At 47.9% G+C, this 24,519-nt stretch overlaps 1 protein-coding gene across 2 annotated transcripts in view; it reads left to right on the top strand.

The window, feature by feature from the left end:
• Positions 1-24,519, top strand: part of Grik4 (glutamate ionotropic receptor kainate type subunit 4) — a 425,565-nt gene that overhangs the window by 314,238 nt on the left and 86,808 nt on the right. For both annotated transcript variants that reach the window (XM_085844546.1, XM_085844547.1), the window contains 3 exons: positions 2,564-2,725; positions 8,673-8,825; positions 9,596-9,700. In XM_085844546.1, coding sequence (XP_085700672.1) covers positions 2,564-2,725; positions 8,673-8,825; positions 9,596-9,700 — 420 coding nt within the window. The remainder of the gene's footprint in view (positions 1-2,563; positions 2,726-8,672; positions 8,826-9,595; positions 9,701-24,519) is intronic.

Below are 24,519 nucleotides of genomic sequence, written 5' to 3'. Positions count from 1 at the left end.
TTGCAAATATGGACATACAAGATATCAGTGCCTTCATCTCTCAGGCTGTACAGGTGGTATGTCTGCCCACACTGATAAAGAAGCCAGCACAAGAGACTAATCCCAGCCTTCACCATCCATGGCCAGCAAAGCCCCTTGGTTTCCCAACAACAGTCTGGCCGTGTGCCTCGGTCACCTCATCCTTGCCAAATACATTTCTTCTCATTAGCCATCTGCCCCCTCATGCCTGCTGTTAGCCCACTGTGGTTGGGCAGCTGCCCCGTTAGAAAGACAGGACCTAATACCAGCGTATGAATCAATGCATTCTCTGGCATGCCTGTGATCCCCTAACGGGGAAAGTGGCAGAATCCAAAACATACTTCATCCTCATCCAAGTCCACTCTGTGGGGTTGGTGGCTTCAAAGAAGTCTTAGTAACTCCAGTGTACAAACTAAAGCTAACAAGGTTGGGGTCTGGGTGGGTGAGGCTTGCAGCCTGAGGTTCTGGTGGTGGCTGTAGGTGGGGGCAAGATACAGATGGGGGGGGGGGGTACCAGGAGCTGGGAGAGCAAAGTCATTGGAAAAGGAGACCACCTAAGGGAAAGCAGTGTGTCCACCTGGGCAGGGTGTAAGCCTGAGGCACCTGCCATCTGTCCCATCATGCTGAGTGACTGATAGGTCAATTCTAGTGCCTGTAAGTACTGTGTGCCCATGGGCTAGGGAGCAGTGTATAAGGCATTCAGAATGCGCATGTGATGGGTGCAGCTCCAGTCTGAGAAAATGGCCTGATCTCATCTGAAGGCAGTTTTGTAGGAATGGACCAGTAAGCTGAATAAGCTACACACCTTTGCTTGTGTAGGGCCAAAGAAATTCAGGGTAAAGATGATGTGGGGATTGTGACTTAGTCACCATGCACATTGTTGGGATAAAATACAGACCAAATTAAATTATAGGAGAAAGATTTCATTTGGGCTCATGGTCGAAGGTACTGGGACGTAAGCAATAGAGGCACGAGCTCGAGGAAGGTGATCACACTGCATCCTTAATCAAGAAGCTGGGAGCACTGAACGCTTATGTTCAGCTAGCCTTCACCTTCTTATGCAGTCCAGAGCCACCCACTTTTAGTGCGTATCTTCCTACACTAATTAACCTAATCACGACAGCCTTTCCAGGCCTGGCCAGAGGCTAATATAATCTAAATGACTCCCTGAAGATACATCCAGACACTTATTTCTTAGGTGACTGAAGATCCTATCAAGTTGACAGCCATCATTCACCACCACTGCATGGATGACTGGATGACCCTTGAACTTCCAGATGTCACTGCCTCAGATGTCCCAGTTCTCTGACTGCAGGAGCCCCTGCTCTCCCACCCATAGCTGTCCAAAATAATAATGTGCTTGGCTCCTTGCTCTCTGCCTCTTTGACTCCTGTAAGGCTCTTGAGTGTAGCAGGGTCATATCCTACGCATGTTCTTTTTGCCTAGAACAGTGTCTAGCATGTGAGAGATGTTTGCCTATTTATGAAATGAATGGAACCAACCATGATTACAAACATACAACCTTGGCTGCACACCTTCCAGTTGACATGTTTAGAAAGCAAACCTGACGCCGACACCCCGCTGTGAACAGTCCCCCCCCTCACTTTTTATTTACTTACTTATTTTTATTTTTTGGTTTTTTGAGACAGGGTTTCTCTGTATAGCCCTGACTATCTTGGAAATCACTTTGTAGACCAGGCTGGCCTTGAACTCAGAAATCCGCCTGCCTCTGCCTCCCGAGTGCTGGGATTAAAGGTGAGTGCCACCACGCTGGCATAGTCCCCCTCACTTACAGGACAAAATTCTGACTCCATAGTCTGGGATGCTCCTTCACACTCGGGCCCTTGGGCTCTGAGCCCATCACAGCCCTCCTTCTATCCTCCCCAGGCTTCATGCATCCTGTGTATTCATCCACTCATTGCTTCTGGAACTTTGGTGTTCATGAGATGTAAGGACCTAGTAGTGATTATTCCAGCCCAAGCCCTGGACTCAGCTACGGGCATACTCAGACTCAGGTGGTATAGTGTGGTGGTCCATCTTGAGAAAGACTTCTGGTTTTGATGGTAGATCCGCACTATGAGGAGCTCATGTCTTCATCAAAGTGCAATGGGCAGCCCAGCGAATCGCCACATCCTTTCTCCCCTCAGTGCCTTTGCATGATGGTTTCTGGAAGGAATATCCCTTGTCTATCCACATTCTCTGTGCAAAAAAAATGCCCGCATATCCTTTAGACCTGGCTCCTAGATGACCTGCCGAGGATTCGGTCTTCCCTCCCCAGTCACACATAGTCCACGTTTCTCTCTTCACCCAGTGCATCTTGTACTTACCCTGCTTAGGAACTAATCTACTGAATTCCTTTTCTCCCTGGACCCAGGACTGCAGACCCCAGAAGAACACTCTTAGCTATTCTGTATACTGAGCATCCAGTGGGGTGCCTCATGTGTCCTGCGCTGGCTCACAGCCCCCTGGTGTGCTCCATCATGTTCTTCCCTCTTTTCCTCCACCCTAACTGTGTTCTCTCTTTCTAATTGCCCCGTTTCCCCAGGAGTTCTCCCTCCAGAGAATGGACAGCCTTGTGGATGATAGAGTCAACATCTTAGGATTTTCCATTTTCAACCAATCCCATGCATTCTTCCAAGAGTTCTCCCAGAGCCTCAACCAATCCTGGCAGGAGAACTGTGACCATGTGCCCTTCACCGGCCCTGCGGTAAGTGTCCTGTTAGGTGCCCTTGAATCCCAACATGCTCTGTGGTCAACGGCATACTCCATACAATGAGGCAGATCCAAAGTCATTGGTCTCCAAGATGCATCATGACAGGGGAGTGTGAGCCCATCTACATCTGGGAGTACAGTTCTGGAGGCCCACTGATGCAGAGAGGACATCTGCAGAGGTCAGAGAAGGCCTTTTAGAAGGTGGCAGGCAAACCCAGTCAAGAGCTTAGCCACAATGATTTGGTCAACCAAGGACCACATGACCAGCAGTGATTCCACCTCGTGGTCATCTTACTTTGTGTAAGTGCACTCTGTGATACTTACACAATGATAGAACAGACTAAGCAGCTGCTCCTCGGAGCATCCTCTTATTAAGTGCTGCGAGACTTGTCATTCATGCTTTATGCACAAGACCTGGATGGGGAGAAGGGCCCGGTTCCCCTGGGTACAGTAGGAGCATCTTCTGTCTCATTCTTGAGACCCAAAACCCTCCTGCCACATGGAAACTCATACAGCATGTATTCCCGAGTGTCACCTTCCAAGCCAGTTGCAGGGTCTTCTGGCCCCTGGGAATGTTGGAACGGATCTGGGTGGCAGAAAAGTGTTCTTCAAACAAACTGAGTCTTAGACCCAGGTCAATCTCCATGTGATGTCATAGGTCCTCTTTCAAGTCCCCTTCCAGTCCCTTTGGATTTCTTGCTGGCATGAAGGGTGCCTGTTCTTACCTAGGTTTACTCCTGCCTAAGCAGTGCAGCATATCTCATAATATTACCTGCCTTGGTCCTTTTCCTGCTTCACGGTATCCCAGTAACAATTCACAGATGGCCATCCCTTTCTGACAACGAGAAAACAAGCACAGGAGAGCAGGGTAACAGGTGAGAGGAACTCTAAAATCCTTGTTTTAACACAGCCAGGTCCGAAGCCCAGATCAGCTTCTCTCTGTAGGGAACATTGCAGCCATCTTCTCTCTGCAGTGTGGCCTCTGAGAGAAAGAAGGTGTTAAACCAGTCACCTCAGGAGCCAGGAAGGAAGCTGGTGGCAGGGACAATAGCGGCATATCCCTCTAAGCCTTCTCGATTTTGCAGTTTACCTTTCAAGGGCTGCCTCTTCCTGCTTCTCTGGAGGCCAAGAAATTCTCACCGCAAACAGCCCAGCCCCTCAGGGCAGCAAGCCAGAAGAAGGTGAAGGAGTAGCTTCCAGGAAACGGTGGCATGGCATGGGCTTTCTTCTTTGCTGAATTATGGAAACGCTGCCTCTGTGGGATGCCTCGTCCCTTCCTCTTCTCAGACCACCCTTTCCTCATCTTCTCTTCCATTTTTCTATCTAGTCTTTTTTTCCCTTTTTCTCCCTGTAACTTCCTGTTTTGCTCTCTTTTCTATATAGCATTGAATTCTTGCCTCCCTCTCTTCTTCAGGCTTGGATGAGAAGCTGCTTGCTTCCCCACCCTTCCCATGACCCCTGGTGGGATGCCCCGAGTCAGTCTAGTTTATAGGGTTTGGGACTGGGCTAAAGATACCTGGAGAAAGCTCAGGATGCCTACCCTGGCCAAGAAGCCTCCAGGTGGCCAGTGGTGCGCCACAGATGCGCTTCCTGCTGGAGACAAAGCCAGCGCAGAGGGAGTGTTGGGAAGGGACACACACGCCCACTAGTTTCATATGCCGTGCCCATTAATCATGCTGCAAAGAACAAAAATCGTGGGAAATCATTAAAATTACAGATGGCTAGATTAAGTAATTAGAATTTAGGCTAAAGCAGATGTTTGTAATTAAGTGTTTATTTCATTGAATACAATCCAGATTGTAAGAACTAGTTCATGAGATCTTAATGGTCCCTACCCTGGTATTATTTGGGGGGGGCCAGAGTTTAAGCTTTCAGAGGTTCATCAACAAATGGGCACCTAGGAAGATGCCGGGAATCCAGTCCTTGCTGCTTTGGGGAGGATGGGAGTTACAGGTGTGTGTCTAGAAGATATTCTTGTTTTCATTGGAGGAGGAGAGAAGGGAACCCAGCCACAACTCCCTGAGTCAGAACTGATTCATCTTAATTTATTCAGAGTCTTTCATTCCCTGAAACAATTTGCAAAACAGCTCAAAAGAAAATAACAATGAAGAAGCAAATGAAAATACAAAAACAAGAGAATAGAAGGTTTCTTGCCAAACAGCCTGTTGCTGCCAAGAAAGAAGAGAGGATTTTAAATGAGGATTGAGCCAGTTGGTGGGATTTAATATTCAGAAGAGACAGGGACAGCCTAAGCAGAGACAAAATCAAGAGTCAGGCACGCACCCACACAGACGGGCAGCTGGGGCCTCAGAAGGATGAGTGGATCAATCCTGGGAGGAGAAAGAAGTAGAAAGGAAAGAGAGGCAACAGCAGGAATGTCTGCCTTCCCTTCCCCAGTGGACCCAGAAGTAGAGACAGGGACAAAGCCTTTTGTGACAGAAGCCACTTTTAACTGACCGTGGCCCACATGCTTTCTGAACAGAATTAGTCAATAACAGCAGAGGGAGAAGGCAATTAGGAGAATGAAGAGCTGAACCACAAGGCACGACGGGCAGGCAGAAATGGCAGGCTTTATTCCCTGGCAGCTGAGATCTGGACAGAAGAGTTAGAAGGAAAGAGATTGGCAACTCTGACAGACTAGATGAAGGAGTGAGGGGAGGAAGTTCTCAGGAGAGAGGACGATGCGGTGAGCACCCTAGGTAGATGGCCAGGAGCCTACAGGAGAGGGACATCTGGTGGCAGATGAAGGACTCAAGGGAACTCTCCTGAGGGTACATTGAGCTCCAGGATACAGGGAGTTAACTTGAATTAGCCCAGGCTCAGCTTCAGAGAAGACCCGGGAAGTGCGGTGTCTACAGGGACACTTGACCCAACTGAAGGCTGTATGTAGGTAGAGATGAGATAGGAGCCCTGACAATTTTCCACCCACTTGGTCCCTGCCACAGTGTCCCCAACTTGAATTGTAATTACAAGAAGGATCCAAGTGATCATGAAGGCCCTGGAGTTGGAGATGAAAAAGGACCCTGGGAGCAGGCACACACTGATCTCCCAGCATTTGGATAACATACGGATAAGAACACCAGCTGGGGCTAGGGAGATAGATGTTTGGGTAAAGTGTTTGCTGTACAAGCAAAAGGACCCAAGGTTCTACCCCACGTAAAAGCTAGGCTGGTGCTACCAGTGACCAGTGACCCCAGTATTGGGGAGGTGGAGGCAAGAGGAAGTCTGAGGACTTGATGGGCAGCTAGTCTTGCCAATTGATGAGTCCCAGGCTCAGTGAGAGACCCCCTGCCTCGAAAAAGAAGGAAGAGGGGGATAGAAGAAGACATGCTTGTGAACACAGGTGCACATGCACACACACACACACTTGTGCATATACATGCGCACACACACACTTGTGTAATACACACAGAGAAAGAACACATACACTTGTGCATACACATGTGCACATCTGAACACATGTGCATTTGTGTAACACACACACACACACACACAGAGAGAGAGAGAGAGAGAGAGAGAGAGAGAGAGAGAGAGAGAGAGAGAGAGAGAGAGGAGAGAGAAAGCGCACATCAGCCAAGGAAACTTCACTCCAGCAGTGAGAGCGCAGCAACCATATGGCAGGAAGGGAGATGATGGCGTGGCCAGCTTCCTCTGAAATCATGCATGGTCCCCCAGAAACCAATGCACAGCCTCCAGAAGAGAAAGAGACCTCAAGAGGGGATGAGTTACAGACCTCTCTTGGGACCCTGAACAACACTACTTTGAGAGACGGGAGATCCCTGGGTCCTCTATACTGTAGGATGCTCTCAGTTGCTAGAAGCAGGAACCCAATTAAAATGCAGTGTGGTGTCACACAGCAGAGCAACACTTGAGGGGAAGGTAGCTGGAGGCCCAGACCCCTTCACCCTTGAATCGGTTACCTTTGGTGTCACCTCCATGCTCAGCCTAGTGCTAAGCAGTGGTTCCAGGCATCACATCCAGAAACAGTACTATTTAGAGAGAGAAGGAAAATAGTATCTTCTATGAGACAGACCGGACATTGGGATTTGGATACCCTTGTCTGCTTAGACCTCAGGTCACAGGTAGATCTAAGGCCAAGGTGCACAGAGGAAGTCAGATGGCGTCGGGAAGACAGAGACTTGATGGAGGTAGCAAGGACTCAATGGCTTTTCTGAGTATCTATGTAGACTGCAGAGATGCTGACATAGATTGATAGGACCTGCTGTCTATAGCAAGGTCTGGATAGAAGTAGAAAGAAGCAGCAATGAGTGGGAGAGAGAGGGAGGGAGGGAGGGAAATGGGGGGAGGGGTAGAGAATGAGGGAAAGAGTGAGGGGAAGGAAGAGAGGCTACATTGGCTAAGTAATGCAATGCAGGTGAACTCCGATTGTGGGCTGACCTCCCCTGACACTGTGTTTGGAAAGACTCCCCCGACGTCAGCACACTCAGTGCCTATTAGAGGTTGCAGCCCTTAGTGTAGCCATATAGGGAATGCAAATATCTGTCCAGTCTGCTTTCTAGCCTCAAGGCATCCTGTTCCTCCTGTTCCCTAATGCCTGCCCCTGAGCACTGCCAACTCCCTGGATGTGAGATTGTGCTGTATGGGCCCCACTTGCAGAAATGCTCACCCTGTAACGGATGACCTTTGAGATGTGTGAGACCGGATGCTGCCTCTTTTATGGATATGAGCGGTCCCTGCCTGAGGTTTGGCAAGGTGTTCAGGATCACTCAGCATCCAAAGGAGGGGCTGGAGTAGAGCTAGGCTCCCAAGTTCTTCCCTTTGTACCTTGTTGTCTGATGCTGTGTGACCTCTGACTGGAGGCCTGTGGCCTCCCTCCTTCTAACAGTAGTGCTCCGGCAGTGTCCCGGAGCCTGGCCAGAAATAAGGGAGAATTAAGAACTCCACTACACATGGGATTCTCTCCTCCAGTTCCTCCCAATGCTGTCTTCTGATGAGCAAGAGGGCTGGGCAGGGAAAGAACTGATTGCCAGGCATCATGCAACCATGGAAGAACTAGCCCCCCCTGCCCCCGCCCCTGCACCCTAGCCCCTCGGCACTCTAGCCCCCTGGAATCTCAGTATTGTTTCTCCAGGGCCTTCTTCCTGCCTTTCTGGGCTTTTCTCAGCCCTGTGGACAATGCTGACCACACTGGACAGGACTTCATTTCTTGTAGAGGCTTTGTACATTTGAAGCTCTGCCTAGATGGTACACTCCCTTGAGACAAGTCAGCTGTGCTTCTACTCTCTCTAGCCACCCAGCCCTCTTGGCCTTTCCTACCACCAAGACTGCAAACATTGACTTTACTCACTAGGCAGATGTCAGCCAAGACTTAATCCAAATCAAGCTATCTCTTGGGGGCTGGAGAGCTGGCCTAGAGGTTAAGAGCACCTGGCTGCTCTTCTAGGGGACTGAGATTTGGTTCCCAACACCCACACAGTGGCTCAGAACTATCTGTAATTCCAGATCCAGGGCATCTGAAAACCTCTTCTGGATTTCTTGGGCATTATACACACAGAGTCCACAGACATATATACAAAGAGATGATAGAGATGGAGATGGAGATGGAGATGGAGATAGATGGAGATAGATGGAGATAGATGGAGATGGAGATGGATGGAGATGGGAGGAGATGGGAGATGATGGGATATGAGAGAGGGATAGAGAGAGGGAGAGGGGGAGAAAGAGGGGGAGGGGGAGAGGGAGAGTATGCATTTGGAGTCCAAAGATGTACCTTGATGCTTCAAGCCAGAGCAGCCTTTGTCAGTAGGATGTAGATTGCAAAACCTTGATAGCAGACTTGGACCACCAGCAGAAGTGGGTGAGACCAGAGGGAGGGGTAGGCAGAGGGCTGTGAACTTATTTGCCTTTGTGTGCTTTCTCTCTTCCCCCTCTTTGTCCTCTTTTCTCTCCCTGCTACCACCTGCTCTCTCTGCTTCTCCCAGTTGTCCTCAGCCCTGCTGTTTGACGCTGTCTATGCTGTGGTGACAGCGGTACAGGAACTGAACCGGAGCCAGGAGATTGGTGTGAAGCCCTTGTCCTGTGGCTCGGCCCAGATCTGGCAGCATGGCACCAGCCTCATGAACTACCTACGCATGGTGAGGAGCGGCTGAAGGCTTGGTCCTGGCCAGCTTCAGGGGTGGGATGCTTGATACAGGGCTACCCTGGTGGGTCACAGCCCTGGCTAACACATCACCTGTATTGAGTGGGTCATAGGTTCATTTGTTCCCAATTCTTAACACTCTTGGCAAGAGACCATGGCCAGCTTACTCCCAACACAATCGTTCTAAAGCTTAAGCTAGAAAGGAGTTCTGAATTCTGCTGCATCCTGTAGTCACCCCTGTACAGATCAGCACCTCTGGGAGGGGACCATGATGCCGGAATAGGGTCCCTCTGGAGGCTCAGCCTGCAGACTCCTAGCTTGATGCTTGATTTTCCCAGTGTTCTCTCTCCAGTCATGTTTTTCGTTCACAGAGAAGACATCTTTCATTAGTGAGAGAAGGTGTGGAGGGTCTTATAATTTTGCAGCGAGTCAGGAATACCCTGACTTCCTGCAGGTCCAGGCTCAGCAGATTCCCAAAAAGGGAAGATGCTCACAACAACCCACTACCTCCACCCCTGCCCACATGCCTACAGAACAGGGAGAGCTGAATTTGACCTTAAGTCTGTGTGGTGACTTCTGTTGGCTTACATAGTTGGTTTGGGGTTGCTGGGCGTGGCCCCCCCTCTTCCTGCACTCCAATTCTGTGGCTTCAGAGTGGATGAAAGAGGTTTTCCATACACCGTGAAGTAGCATGGAGTAGCAAGTTACTTAGGGCCAGCTCTGGCAGGGCCTATTTGGCGCTGTAACTCACTCTCTCTTGGACAGGTAGAATTGGAAGGTCTTACCGGCCACATTGAATTCAACAGCAAAGGCCAGAGGTCCAACTATGCCTTGAAAATCTTACAGTTCACCAGGAATGGGTTTCGGCAGGTAAGCCCACCTATGCTGCCAAAGTGTTGGATACCCCCTCTTTGCCCTTTTCTCTGTCTCTACTTCCAGCGGCCTCCAGATGTCAAGTATCTCCCCAAATAGCAGCCTGCATCCATTCTGATATAGGCTCCTGGACTGCAGTCGCCACCTCTTTTCTGGGTCCCACATCAGCCTGCATGGGCTCTTCCAGCTGTGTACCTTGCAGAGGGAGGAGACAAGGGGGTGTCACTTAGAAAGGAGTGCCTGGGTCCTCTACACTCTCAGATTATTCTTTTTCTGGGAGCAATGGAAAGTGTCAGGGGATTTCCTCCAAGCCTGGAACCCCCCCTGGACTCCAGGGGTACCACCACTAAGGCAAAGGGTGGGTCCCATGTGGAGTAGAATGGCTGTGTTGGGATAGCCTGCCCCTTCTCCTGCTCTTCTCTAGCCCACCCCTCCATGCTCCCCTGTCTTCAGCTCTCTGTCTCCATCACCTCAGGGACACTATGCCCTTCAGAGTCCTTTGGTTTTCTGTACGGTTCTTCCTTTTCCATTAAACCCTCTTGTTCCCCTCTCTCCGATCTTCTACCAGAGGATACAGACTCTGACGACCACTCCAAGTCTTTCTAAACATCTCTCTCATCTCCATCCCCGAGATCTCCACCCAGCAGATCTTTTATGGAGCATCTGCTGTGTGTCAGACATCACGCTGGGTCTGGGGAAAGCAGATGTAGCCTTTACACTCCACTCCAAGGCAGGGAAGGCTGGAAAGACTGAGCCAGACAGCAATTACAGTAGGAAGCAGGCAAATATTAAAGATCTCCCGACTGTCATAGTGGTTGGATGAAGGAACATTCCACTGTAGTACTCAAAATTTGCTGTAGCCACCCTTCCAGTGAATTAGGAAGACCTGCTAGCTTTATCTTCACCATCAGCAACATTATGGTAGCTACTCTCATATAGCGAGCACTTACCATACACCTTCTGCCATGGTAAGTTTAGCATGTGTTTGCTTGTATAAGCCTACGAAATAGACACTTTTATTTACCTTCCATCTTTAAAAAAAATAGGTACTTTGTGTGAGGTATATGTGTGTTCATGTATGTGTTCATATGTGTACTTATATGTATACACATGTCTGGGCACATATGAAGTTGGGGTTCACTATCTAGCTCTAAAGCTTCCCACCTTATTTTTTTGTGATAAGTTCTCTTATTGATCCAGAGCACACTCGTTCAGCTAGACTGGCTGGCCAGCAAGACCTGGGGACCCTCTGTTTTCCACCTCTCCCATATTGGGATTCTAGCCACACACCACTATGCCAGAAAGGGTGTATTGGGCACTGGAATGTGTTACTGATTTATCCCTCTTTCTATCGCCCAAATGGGTACTTTGTATGAATGCCCTCACTTGTTTGTGAAGTTTATGACTGATTTGCCCTTGAACAATTAAGTCATGCCATAACTGGTTTGGGATCTATGTATGTCTTACCTAAAGCCCAAGACCTTATGGTAAATTATGTACAAAGCTTAGCAATTGCCAAATGTGCCATTTTAGATTCTACCTCTTGGGGGTCTGGGAAGGGAGGCCCAGGATAGGACCCAGGAACAGATCTGGCCAACAGGTATCCAGGGTGACCATCACAGAAGCATAGAACATAGAAGCCTATATCACCTGCCTCTTGCCACACCATCTCTGCATCCAAGAGGGGACTCTTGAGCTTACACAGGCCCCACAGAGCTCTCAGTGATGTTTTGGAGGGCCACTCTTTACTCTTCATCTGCCTTTGGAGGCCTGATGATGAATGTCAGCAGCACCTCGGGCTCTAGATGGGAGCTGCGTGGGATGGTGGCACTTCTCACATCTCCTCAGATAGGGGTATGGTCAGGTCGGTAGCTGGAATCATGGGGTGGTTCCTTCATTTACCCAGCAGATCTTTTATGGAGCATCTGCTGTGTGTCAGACATCACGCTGGGTCTGGGGAAAGCAGATGTAGCCTTTACACTGAGAGAGCTCACAGTCTGGTGAGAGTAAGTGATGTAGAAAAAAAAAACAGAGAGAACGAGAGCTGCAATTTGGGACTATTAAACTCAAATCATGCCCCATGGCTTACCATCCTTGAATGAGAAGGCTGCCAGCCTCTGGGAAAATTGTCAGGGAGACTTTTCCCTGAGCCCCAATCTTCTTGGGGGATCTGAATAAAGAGCGTTCATTCACTCTTTCAAGTTGATACCTGTTGAGTGCTGCTGTCTCCCTTCTAGGTACCGGTTTAAGATGAGAAAGATCTGCTTTTGTGCAACATATGCTCTAGCAGGGGACAGATGACAGGCAAAAAAAAAAAAAAATACATATGTAACATTATGCCAGCCTGCTAAGTTCTCTGAGACAAATACAACTGGGTAAAGAGTCCCAGTGTGAAGAGCATAGCATTGGAGGAGTGGTTAGAACAGGCTGCTCAGGCTGCTCCAGACCCAGCCCAGAGAACCCCGGCCCAACCCAGAAAGCTCCAACCAAGCCTTGAGAGCTCCAACCCAGACCAGAGAGCCCCAATCCAGCCCAGAGAGCCCAGGCCCAGCCTCTGCAAACCTCCCCTGGACCTCGATTCTTCCCCACAGTGATCCAGGAAAGAGCTCACTTCCTGTGCCTCTTTCATGGCACTCTCCAACTCTCTGTCCACTCCCAGTTGAGAGATAGCTGATGGGGCTAGATGCCTCTCTGACTTCATTCTGCTCCTGTCCCAGCTGCCACTCATGCTGGCTTTGGGGAGGGGCTGGGAGAAGGAGGGTGAATATAGTCGAATCACATTGTATGAGTTTCTCAAAGAACTAGCAAAAACTTGTATTTTCCAAAACGGATAGAAATCAGGGCTGGAGAGATGGCTCAGTGGTTAGGAGCACTGGCTGCTCTTCCAGAGGACCCAGGTTTGAATCCCAGCACCTACATGGTGGCTCACAACCATCTGTAATGGCATCTGATGCCCTCTTCTAGCATGCAGATGCAGGTGTACATGCAAATAGAGAATTCATTATCCGAATACACAAAGAACATAAATACATCTTTTTAAAGAACTTATAGAAATCAGTATTAAAAATATATGAAGGGACAGGGGTGGGAGGTTAAAGTCAGTGGTAGAATGGCTCCCCCACCCCCGCCCTGATTTCCAATACCACCAGACCAGTACTACAGAACTGCATAGAACTGAGCCCTAAGCAAGCATACTGACCCAATTAGTATTACACACCAATAAAATTAACTTTATTGGTGAGAGCCCCTTTAGGATGACTTTCAGAAATGCATCAGAAAGGCAAATGGAACATTGAATTGTTTTACAGGACTTTTTTTTCCTGTTAACATGTTTTTCAGTAATGAATTTTTAAAATACATATTTTATAATGAACATGGAAAGGAGTCACCATCAGCAGCCCTGCCCCACCCCCCAGGTACCATTTCCAGCCCAGCCTGGCCAGGACCCAGGAGTCTGCCTGCCTTGGGTCTTTCTTCATGTAATGGTGACCTCTGCATAAGCAGCGCCCACTAGCGGTAAGCAGTAGGCCTCGCAAACACAAGTCCACTTGAGGGTTGACCCACCAACTTTGCTTTATGAGGTGCATCCCCAGGCTCCATGGCTCTGCTCTGCCTTTCATTTAGTTAAGCACGGTGTTCAAGGAATCTGTCAGTTTAGCTAGCAGCACCCCCAGCCCCATGATTAGCATGATGGGGTGACCACAGGCTAGCCTTTGGCAAATACTGTGCTAATAACAGAGTGGTTCTATGAGCAGAGTTGTTTTGTTGATGTGGCCTCTCTGTGCCCTACCCCGTTGTTTTGAGCTAACACTGAATGGAATATGCCACACAAGTGACCATTAAAGCGACTGTCTTTTTGACCTTTGGCTACCCTAAGGAACACCCAGTCCTGACTGGACTTAGGAAGTGGATAGTGAGACTATTCTTTATGACCTCGGCTTTTCAGCGAGTCTGGAGGCTGCCCAGCTGCTTTTCTGTCTGCTTCAGGTGCTGTGAGCGCCAACTGGAAGCCGTGTGTGATGTGACTCGTGCACAGATGCAGCTTCCCAGCGCCGGTCCCCAGGTCCCATCCCAATCACCACCCAATCTTTGCCTCTTGACGGGTGTCCTTCCCTGCTTATTGCAGGGTGAAGAAATGGTTTAAGGGGGGATAACTAATTAGGCTTCTCTCCCAGGACAGGAGGAATGTCAGTACCTCTGCTCTGATATTCTCCCAGTTCTTTCCAAGGTGAAAGTTGGTGCGGGAAAGGAATTGACAAGGAGCCATCAAGAAATCAATGCGAGTCATCTGTGGTGCTTTGTGCAGATCTCACCTCACCCTAAGGATGGCTCTCTAAGGTAGACCAGCTCATCAGGCAGAAACTGCAAGCTCAGGAGATCTGCAGATCTGAGTTCAAATCCATGGCACCCACGTGAAAAAGCTGGGTGTGTCTGTGCAAGCCTGTAACCCCTGCACTGTAGGACAGAGACAGAGCTTCCTAGCTGATCAGCCTCACTGTAATGTGAAAGCAACTTCAGGTTCTGTGAGAGACCCTCTGTCAAGGCAGTAAAGCAGAGATCGCTAGATCGCTAGAGGAAGACATTGGATGTTTTTCTCTAGTATTCAAATGTGTGCATAGGTGTACATATAACTATATGTTCATATGCATACAACACACACACACACACACACACACACCTCACCGTCTCCTGTCAAGAACCTGGAAAGACTGGAATTTATATTCAAGTTTGTCTAACTCTAAAACCCATGTTCTGACCTCTTCTACTCCTGGTTTCCCTTCCCACCCTTGGGTACCTGAAGCTCTCATCCTGAGCTTTGCCTCTGGTATGTTGCTCCACTGCCTGAACCTGACTGCCACCATTGATTCTAGCACCCTGCTGGGATGGGCTTTCTTTAGTAATGACATCTTTTCATTTGGCTTTGGTTCTGTTCTTTCTCTCCTGTCTGGGAGAACTACTATTAAGAGCTGGTTTTGATTATTTAGAAAGCACCATGCAGGGACTCAGTGGTCTATAATTGGTAAAATGTCTGAACCAACTACCATATTCCCTGCCGGTGGCTGATTAAAGGATTTTTTACCATTTTAAAAATAGTCTTTCAGAATTCAGACTTTTTTTTTTTTTTACCATTTTAAAAAATTACTATTTTGATTCTGCATGGAGGGTGTTTGCCATCCTGGGAGCTTCCACTACCACACATTTGGAGGAATGAGCTCCTTATGTTGTCCTGTAGAGGACATTCTGAACCATCTCCCCAGTATTTATAGGTATAAGAGTCAATAGTACTGCCTGAGTCTCTCCCTCCATGTCTCAAACCATAACGTTTGTTGTTGCTGCCCCCCATAGATGTGCAGAGGGCTGTAATAGTAGTGTTGTCTCTCTTCCTGTCTGGGAAATATCCTCCTTGAAAGAAGCTAGAAGGAAAAGAAGGAAGTCTTTAGGAGACCATTAATTTCCTTCATTTAACTTAGTCTGAAGATCAGAGACGACTGTGAGCATCCCTTGAGCAACGTTGTTAGTGTTGTAATAAGATGAGCATACCTTTCATCCAAGGATCGGAAATGGCTTAACAGGGTCTAATTAAGCCTTTGGGGTTTGACATCCCTAACTAAAGATGCAGATCTGCCTGTTCCTCATTGGTTCTTTGTGTATCCCAAGCAGGGTGGGCTCAATTTTCTTTCCGTGCGTAGTAACCCCTCATATTTGGTCTCACAGGATCGGAAGATGATTGAAAATAGCTCTGCCTGGCACTGTGTTTGAATGGCTATACTTATGCGCAAAGCTGGCTCTCCTGACATCATAATAATAGCCCACATTTATTGTCGCCTACATGATGTACTGTGCTGGGTGGTGTACATATATATTTAAATTTTTTACATTCTTTTATCAGCCTGGCATGAAAGCTGTTCTGTCATCTTGTAGGTGGAAAAACAAAGGCAGAGAGATTAAAGAAAAAAATATATATATCCATCTTCATCAAGGTGGGAAATGGCAGGCTCAAGAGCCCAGTTTGGGTCAAGCTTCCTCATCCTCAGAGTCCAGGCCTTTCCATTATGCAATGTTTACCTAGAATGTGGGGGCCGAGAACATCATTAAGCTGCTTCATTAATCTCCTAATGCAATTCATGAAAGGTTTGTGTCGGGACACGTAAGAGACACACAACCTGTCTGTGAGGCCCATCTGGGCTGGAGAATTAGCAACCTCTTCAGAGATAACAGTCAGACTCTTCCAGGTACTTAGGTCAACCTCTGTCTCCTAACTACTCTATGGAACATTCCAGAATAGCCTGCTTCCTCTTCCTTGCCAGCTCCTCAGATATGTAAAAACAGATTGCTTTTACTGCACTCCTTCATTTTTCCATTCCAGAATTAGCCTAAAATTTCCCTGTAAGATCTACTCTTTGTCATAGGTTGGGAATGCTGGATGAAAGAGCCCTACTCCACTTAAGAGCTCGAGATCTTAGGGGGCTGAAATTGCAGCCCACAATTGCCTTAGAGTACTCTGATTATCTACCACTTATTTTACCCTTCGCTGAGCAGTGGGCTGTACCTGTTCCCAAGAGAACATGGCTTACCACTCTCTCATGGAGGAAGAACCAGGGGCTGTTGGCGCTCTTCACTGCACAAGGCTGCGGAATGGATGCACTGAGACTGTGGGGGTCCATCAGTCACCTCAGCCTGAATCCTCAGTTCTCATTTCCCACATTAGCTGGCTTCCTGGCATTTATTTTTCAAATGTCCCATTCCTTCTGAACCCTGGGCCTTGGGGTCATTTAGTTACTGTACTTGCTGACTTCCCAGTAATACACTCGGCCCTCCGTGTGTACACTTTTCATAGAAACTAGACCCAGTCCAGCTTTTCCTGAGACAGCTGAACCATTTGACTCCATTTCTATAGAAATGGAGAAACAGACAGGGCTGGCCTGGAGAGTACCAGGAAAAGTAATGTTGTGAGCAGATAGCCTTATTTTCCAAAACAGAGACGAGCTCAGAATTCAAAGGGTTCATTTCAGGAATGATTTCAACACTTTCCTAAACAGAGGCAGGAGGAGGACGGCTTATCCAAAGAACTCTTGCAAGCAACGAACTCTACTACCCAGAGTCTTTAGAAGGCAACCCAGAGCCAACTTCCTTAAGATCCTGCAGGACCCCACTCACTGCCACAAAGTCAGGCTCCTTCCATTTCCTCTCTCTGGCTGCCATCTTTGCTGAGAGCAGCCCATGCAGAGGCAGGTCTGCCCCCTGCCCCCCAGGAAGTCTGCAATCCTCCTGTGTTGCCAATTGAAGTCCTGGCTCTGTTGCACCCGTGAGGGGCGTAGAAACAGTAGAGATTCTTATTACAGCCATTAGCAGCAGAAGCCACGGGGAAGTGGTTTCTCCTCTGAAGATAATCGGAGCAGACCTGCTGGTGGGGTTCACAACCTTCCCCACCTCCCGACCCCCGTCCCCCACTTCAAAAGCAATCAAATATAGAGCAACAGAAAAGCCTCTACATACTGCCTGTCAGTGAGTCTGCACTTCATGTAGCGGCTAAGGAACAATATGGAGGATGCCATGGTCTTAAAGAGAGGTCTTGCCCAGGTCTATACCTTTCTCCCCAATCCCTCTGACTTAGCTGTCTCTGTGACAGCCGAGTCCTTCCTGTCCTCTCAAGTGAACAGCCATTGCTCAGATAGCTTGCCAGTGGGAGAGGCAGCTCTGAGAAGCCTGCGATTGTCACTGTCTAATACATTTTCAATTTCGAGGAAGGAGTTTACCATAAATATGCAGATCCTTTGAAGCTGTCTTTGCTGAGACCTGGCTCAGGGCGCTGGAGCCGGGTTTGATTGCTGGAAATCAGCAGCCTCTAGTGCCAGCTCCCCAGCTGGGGGACAGACCTGTGAGAACAGGCCAGCTGTGGAGCTTGCATGGGCCACAATCCCCCAGAGACAGCTCTGCCTTTGATGAGGAAACTCAGGGCTGCAGCTCCTCATAGGGGGAGGTGGCCCAGGGATGCTTTGAAGGTGACTGAAAAGTCACTCACTTCTTTTTAATTAAGAAGCCAAGAGAGAGGGAATTGGTGTGGAGTTTGAAATAGCTGTCTCTTAGAATGGCATCAGTTCTTTGGGGCACTGATCAGTTAGGCCAGCTCTCTAAAAAGGCAGTGACTTATGAGAGTTTCATCGGGTTTGAAAGCCCTTAGTGCTTGTTGAGTGAAGGGTGTGGTCCTTCCAGTGAATCTTCTGTCCTCTCCTTCCCTATTAGTCTTTCTGCCCAAGTAGTCATGGATGATGGAGGTCTTGGATGTACAGGCAGCCTCAGAGTCACACCCAGGCCTACCTCATTTCTGATATGAAATGAACCCAGAAGGCTGTCCCCACCATCCCTACTCTGTCAGTGTCCTCCCTTGGCTATAGCATCCTCTCACCACCATCCTTCCAAGAGTGGGGACTTGTGAGCCAGGCCCACTCACAGCAGGGAGTGGGTGTGGCAGTAGATGAAAGTCTCAGGACTCACAGGGTCCGGAGAGGTGACTGCAGGAGCCATAGGAGTGTGCCCTCCAGGTCTCAGGGAGCTCAGAGCCAACAGGGCCATCAGAGCCCCCAGACCTGTGGGGTGTCTAAAGCCACTTGCTTCCTGTTTAAGTCAGGAGAATTCCATGTGCCAAGCCTCTTACAGGCAATAGTGTTTACATGTTTTAGTTAAAAGGCCCCTGGAATCACTGACTCATCTCTCACCCTCTCCATTGTCCTCCACTCAGTCCAGATCCCATACTCTGGAACAGGCTCTATCTAGAATGCCTTCTCCCAGAAGAGATGTTCTGGCTGTTCTCCTGGCTGCCCAAAGTGGGAAAGGGCAAGGAGCAGATGAGCTGGCTTTTCAGGTAGTATCTCAAAGGGCTTGTCTTTTTCAGCTTCTCTGGTCCCCCGCACATTTGATTCTTTCCCCCAAAGCACAGGGACTCCTGCTTATCGGCTCTGCTGAACAATTCAGCAGCCACGGAAGCTTACAAGCTTACTCACACATCAGCCAGCAAGCAAATTAAGAGGTACTTACAGTGTTGAACAGGGGGCTGGTTTTGGGCAGAGGAGCAAGGTTTTAAAGTGCCGCATTTGAAATCTATTTCTTGTCATGTGCCCGATCACGCTTTTCCCGGAGATCAGCCTGGGGAAGTCTGCCAGCTCCTGGAGACGCTTTCTGCGCCCCTTCAGCCAGCTTATGCCAGGGGGAGCTGGAGGAGGGCGATTTGATAATTCAGTGCCATGAATCAGCCAGTTCCTTCAAATGAAAAGCAAGCCAGATCTAGGAGTAGGCATTTGGGGTACAGGCAGGTGGGCCAGGAGAAAGAAGCAAGGCGGATTGTGGAGGGAGCTTACCCAAGGAGGCAGGCAGTGTGTGGGACTAGAAAGACTCAGGGCTGACTCCCACAGTCCTTGTCCCTAACTTCGCTTTCCACGTTTCTCCTTAGTGAAGTGAAGAACATCATGACTCTGCTGCTTGGGTAAAATAATAAATTATTGAGAACAAGATGGCCTGTTGTTCATAGCTGTACTCCGAGGGTTCTACTACACTGTGCAGTTTTTAATCGTGCTGTCTCACTTGGCAATGTCTAACTATATACCTCACTGTCTTTGCTATATTCCCTATAATGTCCCAGACATTCTGGCCTGGTTCAGGGCAGGGAGAAGGACACAGCCTTGGAAAGGGAAGGCTCAACATGTGGGATTGTTCCTATTGAAGTCACACAACCCTGGAAGAGGGCATATGAGTAGCAGCCTATGCCAGGCAGGCATGCCTAGCTAAAATCAGTTCTGCCAGCTGGCTCTTACCTAACTCTCTTCTTCTGTCGCCAAGGACTTTTCTCTATATGCCTTTAGCTTACTCTCTGACCTTCAGCCCCAATTTGGTGGCAGTGGATGGATGTGAAGATGAGAGAATCCAAATTATGGCTACTTCTAGAAGCCACAATACACCAAAGGCCCACAGAGTATGATCAACATTGATTAGACAAAAGCAACAGACACCCCCAAATTACAAATCTTGCCTCTTCAGGAGTGCAGTAAGACCCAAGTAAAAGCTCTTTGCTACCCACAAGCCTGCACTACACCCAGCAAGGGGTGAGGACAAGCCATTCTCAGCCGCAGGCTGAGAGCTCCGAAGCCACAGTGCTGTCCTGATTCAGCACCAGGGTGGAGAGTGACCAGCTTCCTCCAGTCTAGATGCTTTATTGAAAGCATTGGTTCAGTTGGCACCTGGGAGTCAGAGCTCAGAGCCAAGGCATCGGTACCGCTGCCTTCCCACGCCACTTCTTAGCTGCTGAGTTGAACAAATGAAGCCGGTATGGGCTGGCCGTCATGTTCTTTGGCCGACTTTCCTTAGACGGAAAGTCTTTTGCTTGCTTGAGCTCCCTGAGCCCTTAGCAGCACATGCTGACATACTTCCAGTCTCCTGGGAGGCAGAGAAGGAAGAGCAGAGTCTGCTGACTCTGCCATGTCCTTGTCATGACTCAGTGTGAGGAAGGCCAGGGGGTCGTCCCCAAACATCTTGGGAGGTTTTCAGTTATATTAGAAAAGGAAGCCAGGCATGGTGACCTATACTTATAGTTGTATTATAATAAAGTAAGACTTGAGGACTGTGACCTTGAAGCTATCCTGAGTAATAAAGCAAGTTCAAGGCTAGCTTGGGCTATCAGTTAAGACCGTCTCAGAAATACAAGTGTCTGGAGATTACATTTGAGAGAGTGCTTAACAGGCATAAAAGTCCTGGTTTTCTCCTTTAGTTCCACGTAAACAGGCATAGAGGCACATGCCTGCAATACTAACATGTGGAATGTAGAGAGTCAGGAGGCCCAGGACCTCACAGTCATTCTTAGTCACACAGGGAGCCTAGGCTAGTGATCCTGCCTAGGAGAAGGAGGAGGGGGAGGAGGGGAAGGAAGGAGAAGGAAAGAGGAGGAGGAAGAGGAGAAGGAGAAGAAGAAAAGAAGAAGAGGAAGAGGAAGAAGAGGAGGAGGAAGAAGAAGATGAAGAGGAGGAGGAGGAGGAGGAGGAGGAGGAGGAGGAGGAAGAAGAAGAAGAAGAAGAAGAAGAAGAAGAAGAAGAAGAAGAAGAAGAAGAAGAAGAAGAAGAAGAAGAAGAAGAAGAAGAAGGGGAAGGGGAAGGGGAAGGGGAAGGGGAAGGGGAAGGGGAAGAAGAAGAAGGAGGAGGAGGAGGAGGGAAGAAAAAAAATAGAGTGCATTAGGATATAGACAAAAGCAACTTTTAAACTTGTCCAAACAGGTAGGAGACCCAGGCATTCTTCTGATTCTGCTGTGGGAGGTTTTATGACTGAAGCCCTGATAGTTTAGGGAGTCCATTAAATCTGTGTAAGTGTCACTGGGGTGTCATTTGTCATCAGAGCCAACACAGGTTTCATGAATACCAGAGCTCCTCTTGATATGATTCTTACCCGTCACTACATTCTCCAAGAACAGCCAAAGTTGGGGCTTGTGGGCAGGAAGGATGGTGGCCAAATCCCATGTTACATCCCAGAGGCTGGAGATCATGACTAGAAATCTGAGCCCATCCTGGTGACAGCCGAACAGCCCAGCATGGACAGGTCTAATTGCTTCTCATTATTTGTGAGATCTAGATTTGCACATTTGACTGCTTGGTGAAATCTTTTTTTTTTTTTTTTTTTGCAAACCCCATATCAATACTCGCAACAATTTTACAGACATGTGGAGAGGCAAAAATTTGACTCATTCAATGTGTGCATCTCCAGCTGAGCTTGAATGTGGCAATGTTCTGCTGTGTAGTTTCAGCACTAATATTGTCAACAAGTGTCCTTTTCATGGACTATTGAGTGCTAGTGTGTGTGTTTCCCCTAGTAATTTTTCTGTTTAAACTAACCCCCACAATGCAATGCTGACATTCCATCCCATGTTCCTACGCATGAGAAAAATTGTGATGTGCTCTACGGAGACAATTTATGTTCCAGAATCAGCCATCTGTATTAGGTGAGGCAGAGATGCACATTAGGGCCACACATTGTTGGGTCGATAGGAATGCTCTGGCGGAAGCTCACAGGAAACTTACTTATTTGTCCTGGGAGCAGAGGTTTGCTAGTCCCTCCTTGAATGTGTGTGGCAGCTTTATATAAGTCAGAGGAGCAACAAATAATGAGACCCAGCCACAGAGAGACTCAGCCGGGAGACAAAAGCAGGAACGAGCCAACAGGAATTTCTGAATTTTCCTGCAGGCCTTTTCTCCACATTCACCACTCCATAGTCCTGCTTTTTTTTTTTTTTTTTTTTTTTTTTTTTTTGCTTGTCCAAGGCCCCTATTTGCGGCCTTGCCTTCCTCCTGGTTGCCCTGGTATAGAAATAGAACATATATCCTGAAGACTGGATGGCATAATAAAAGCCTTGTAGACCAGTTCTAACTGGCCTACTGCAAACACATCCTCATTTAAATCTTACTTAAATGCCTCACGTCAGAGAACTCACTACCTTCAAGGACAACAGATTCCATCTTGGGAAGCCCTCCCTGTTAGAAAGTCTTTCCCTACTGGGGTCAGGTGTCCTTCCTCCCAAAGGCTCTGCCTTTTGTCCTTGTGTGTGCTTCCCGAGTCCTCACATCTCTTCCATTTGCCCCTGATTACCTTTCCTGGAGGAAATCTTGTTATAGGATGGAGAGGTTCTTTCTGTCACCACTCATGTTAAATGGCCACCTGTTTTACCTTTGTGACCAGGTAGCTGCACTTCCACTGACCTCTCTGTGGTCTCTCTTAGGCCATATCTCTCGCCCTGTCTTTCTCCCAGGTTCAGTCCCATGGCACTTGGGAAAACCACATATTACAATTCTTTGAGTTGGAAGAGGCCAGGATACATTATTCTTTCATGATGGTAGCAGAAGTTTGACTCCTACCTAACTTCTCCACAGTAGCCTGCTCGGGCTTTCCTAGGCTCTTTTCTGCATACATAACTCAGACTCAAAAGCAAGGAAACGCAAAGAGATGTGGGCTTTCAAGTAGAAGAGCTTATGGCAAATGATGCTGGCTAAAGTCACGGTTCAAATAGTTGCTAAATGGTTGACTATATATCGACAGCCAGAGAAATCACAATAACCTGGGACAGTGCACTACAGTAGTGGTTCTGCCTGAGTTTGAATCTTCTCAAATCTTAGTTTTCTTATCTGTGAGCTAGGGACAGTAGCTGAACCTCCTTGAAGTATAACAAAATATTTAGTCCAGAATTGTGTCATGGAAGGAATGCCCTAAAGCACTGATTCACAAATGTTCTAATAGATAGCCTTTAATTACAAGGAGTGATCAAGACTAGGAGTCTATGGGTATCAACTGTATACTTATTAAACATCACTTACCATCCACAGACTCTGCTAGGTGCTGACTGTAGCGAAGTGGACAGGTAAGCTCTGCAAATTCGGGATGGTGTGAGTTTGCATATTTGGAATATAATTTGCATGCAGGGAGTCATTCAGGATGCATGCACACCTCTATGCATAACCGAAACACAAATGTATGTAGTATTCATTACCTCTGCCTTATGAATTCCCCCTTCTCCACTCCATATAGAGATCTCACTTTTTAAATGCAGGTGTTGGTCCACTCAATTGATTTCATAACTCACAAATGGATTGTAGCCAGCTTCCAATAAGACACTCTATCAGACAAACTAAGTGGAAGTGTTGGAAAGGCTGCGTTGTCCTGGATCTTCCTAGTTCGCCCTGTACTCGTTCTTGATCTCTTTTCATCGGACGCGGCTGCTGTCCCAGAATTCTAGATTTTTGCAGCATTCTCACTCCACTGCTCCAGTGCATATCTAGGTGTATTCTATGGCTGAGCAAATCAGGCCTCTGGTGGACTTTGACAACTCTGTTTGTTCCCCATGTTACCCCAGCTCTCAGTTTGGGATTCAGTCATGACCCCAAACTACTCTTGTGTCATATAAGCTGTTATATGTGTAGAGACATTGGGCTTAAAGCTAATGAACATTTGCCGGGTGCCATGATGGAGGCTGATATCATTAATAGTTTGAGCTGGTGTTTGTTTTGTGTATATACATGCGTGTATGTTTTGGGTGGGTGTACATACAGGCATGTGCATGTATGTATGGAAGCCAGAGGTCAACTTCAAGTATCAGTCTTCAGGTACGGTTATCCTGTGGGTAAGGATGGGTTTTCTCCCTGAGACTTGGGGATCACTGGTTAGACTTGGTGCCTGAGCAGCACAATCTAAGGATCTGCACGTCTCTGATTCTCTGGTGAATATAAAATGCTCTGCCCCTTGTAGATTTGCTGAGGATTAAATGAGATAAAGTTCCTGGTGCATTTGTTCAGTTATATCTAATTGAGTATCTATGAGACATGAATGACAAGCATGGGCTGCCGCTTTAGTTCTTTAAAAAAACAAAAGCAAAAACAAAAACAAACCACCAAGGATATATATGAGAATCCACATCCTCCCATTTGCTGAGATGAGCCATTCCCCAGCCCCTTAATCTTACCTCTGTCAAGTTGTACACCTGTCCCACCAAGTCTGTGGAACTTTAACCATCTCAGGTCATCCCTGGGATCCCCTGCCGTGGTGTCCTCCCACACCTGAGTGCCACATCTCCATCCCATATGGAGAAGCTTTAAGCCAGTGGGTCTCAACCTTCTGGACGATGTGATGTGACCCTTTAATACAGCTCCTCACACTGTGCTGACCCCCAACCATAAAATTATTTCGTTGCTACTTCATACCTGTAATTTGCTACTGTTGTGAATTGTAATGCAAATATCTGATATTCAGGATATCTCATATGTGGCTACCAAATGGGTTGAGATTCATAGGTT

The sequence above is a fragment of the Mus caroli genome, unplaced genomic scaffold (assembly GCF_978045245.1).
Source record: "Mus caroli unplaced genomic scaffold, Mus_caroli_1 scaffold_11, whole genome shotgun sequence".
Lineage (NCBI taxonomy): Eukaryota > Metazoa > Chordata > Mammalia > Rodentia > Muridae > Mus > Mus caroli.
Note: the sequence above shows the minus strand (reverse complement) of the source record. Positions and strands in the feature narration are given on the sequence as shown.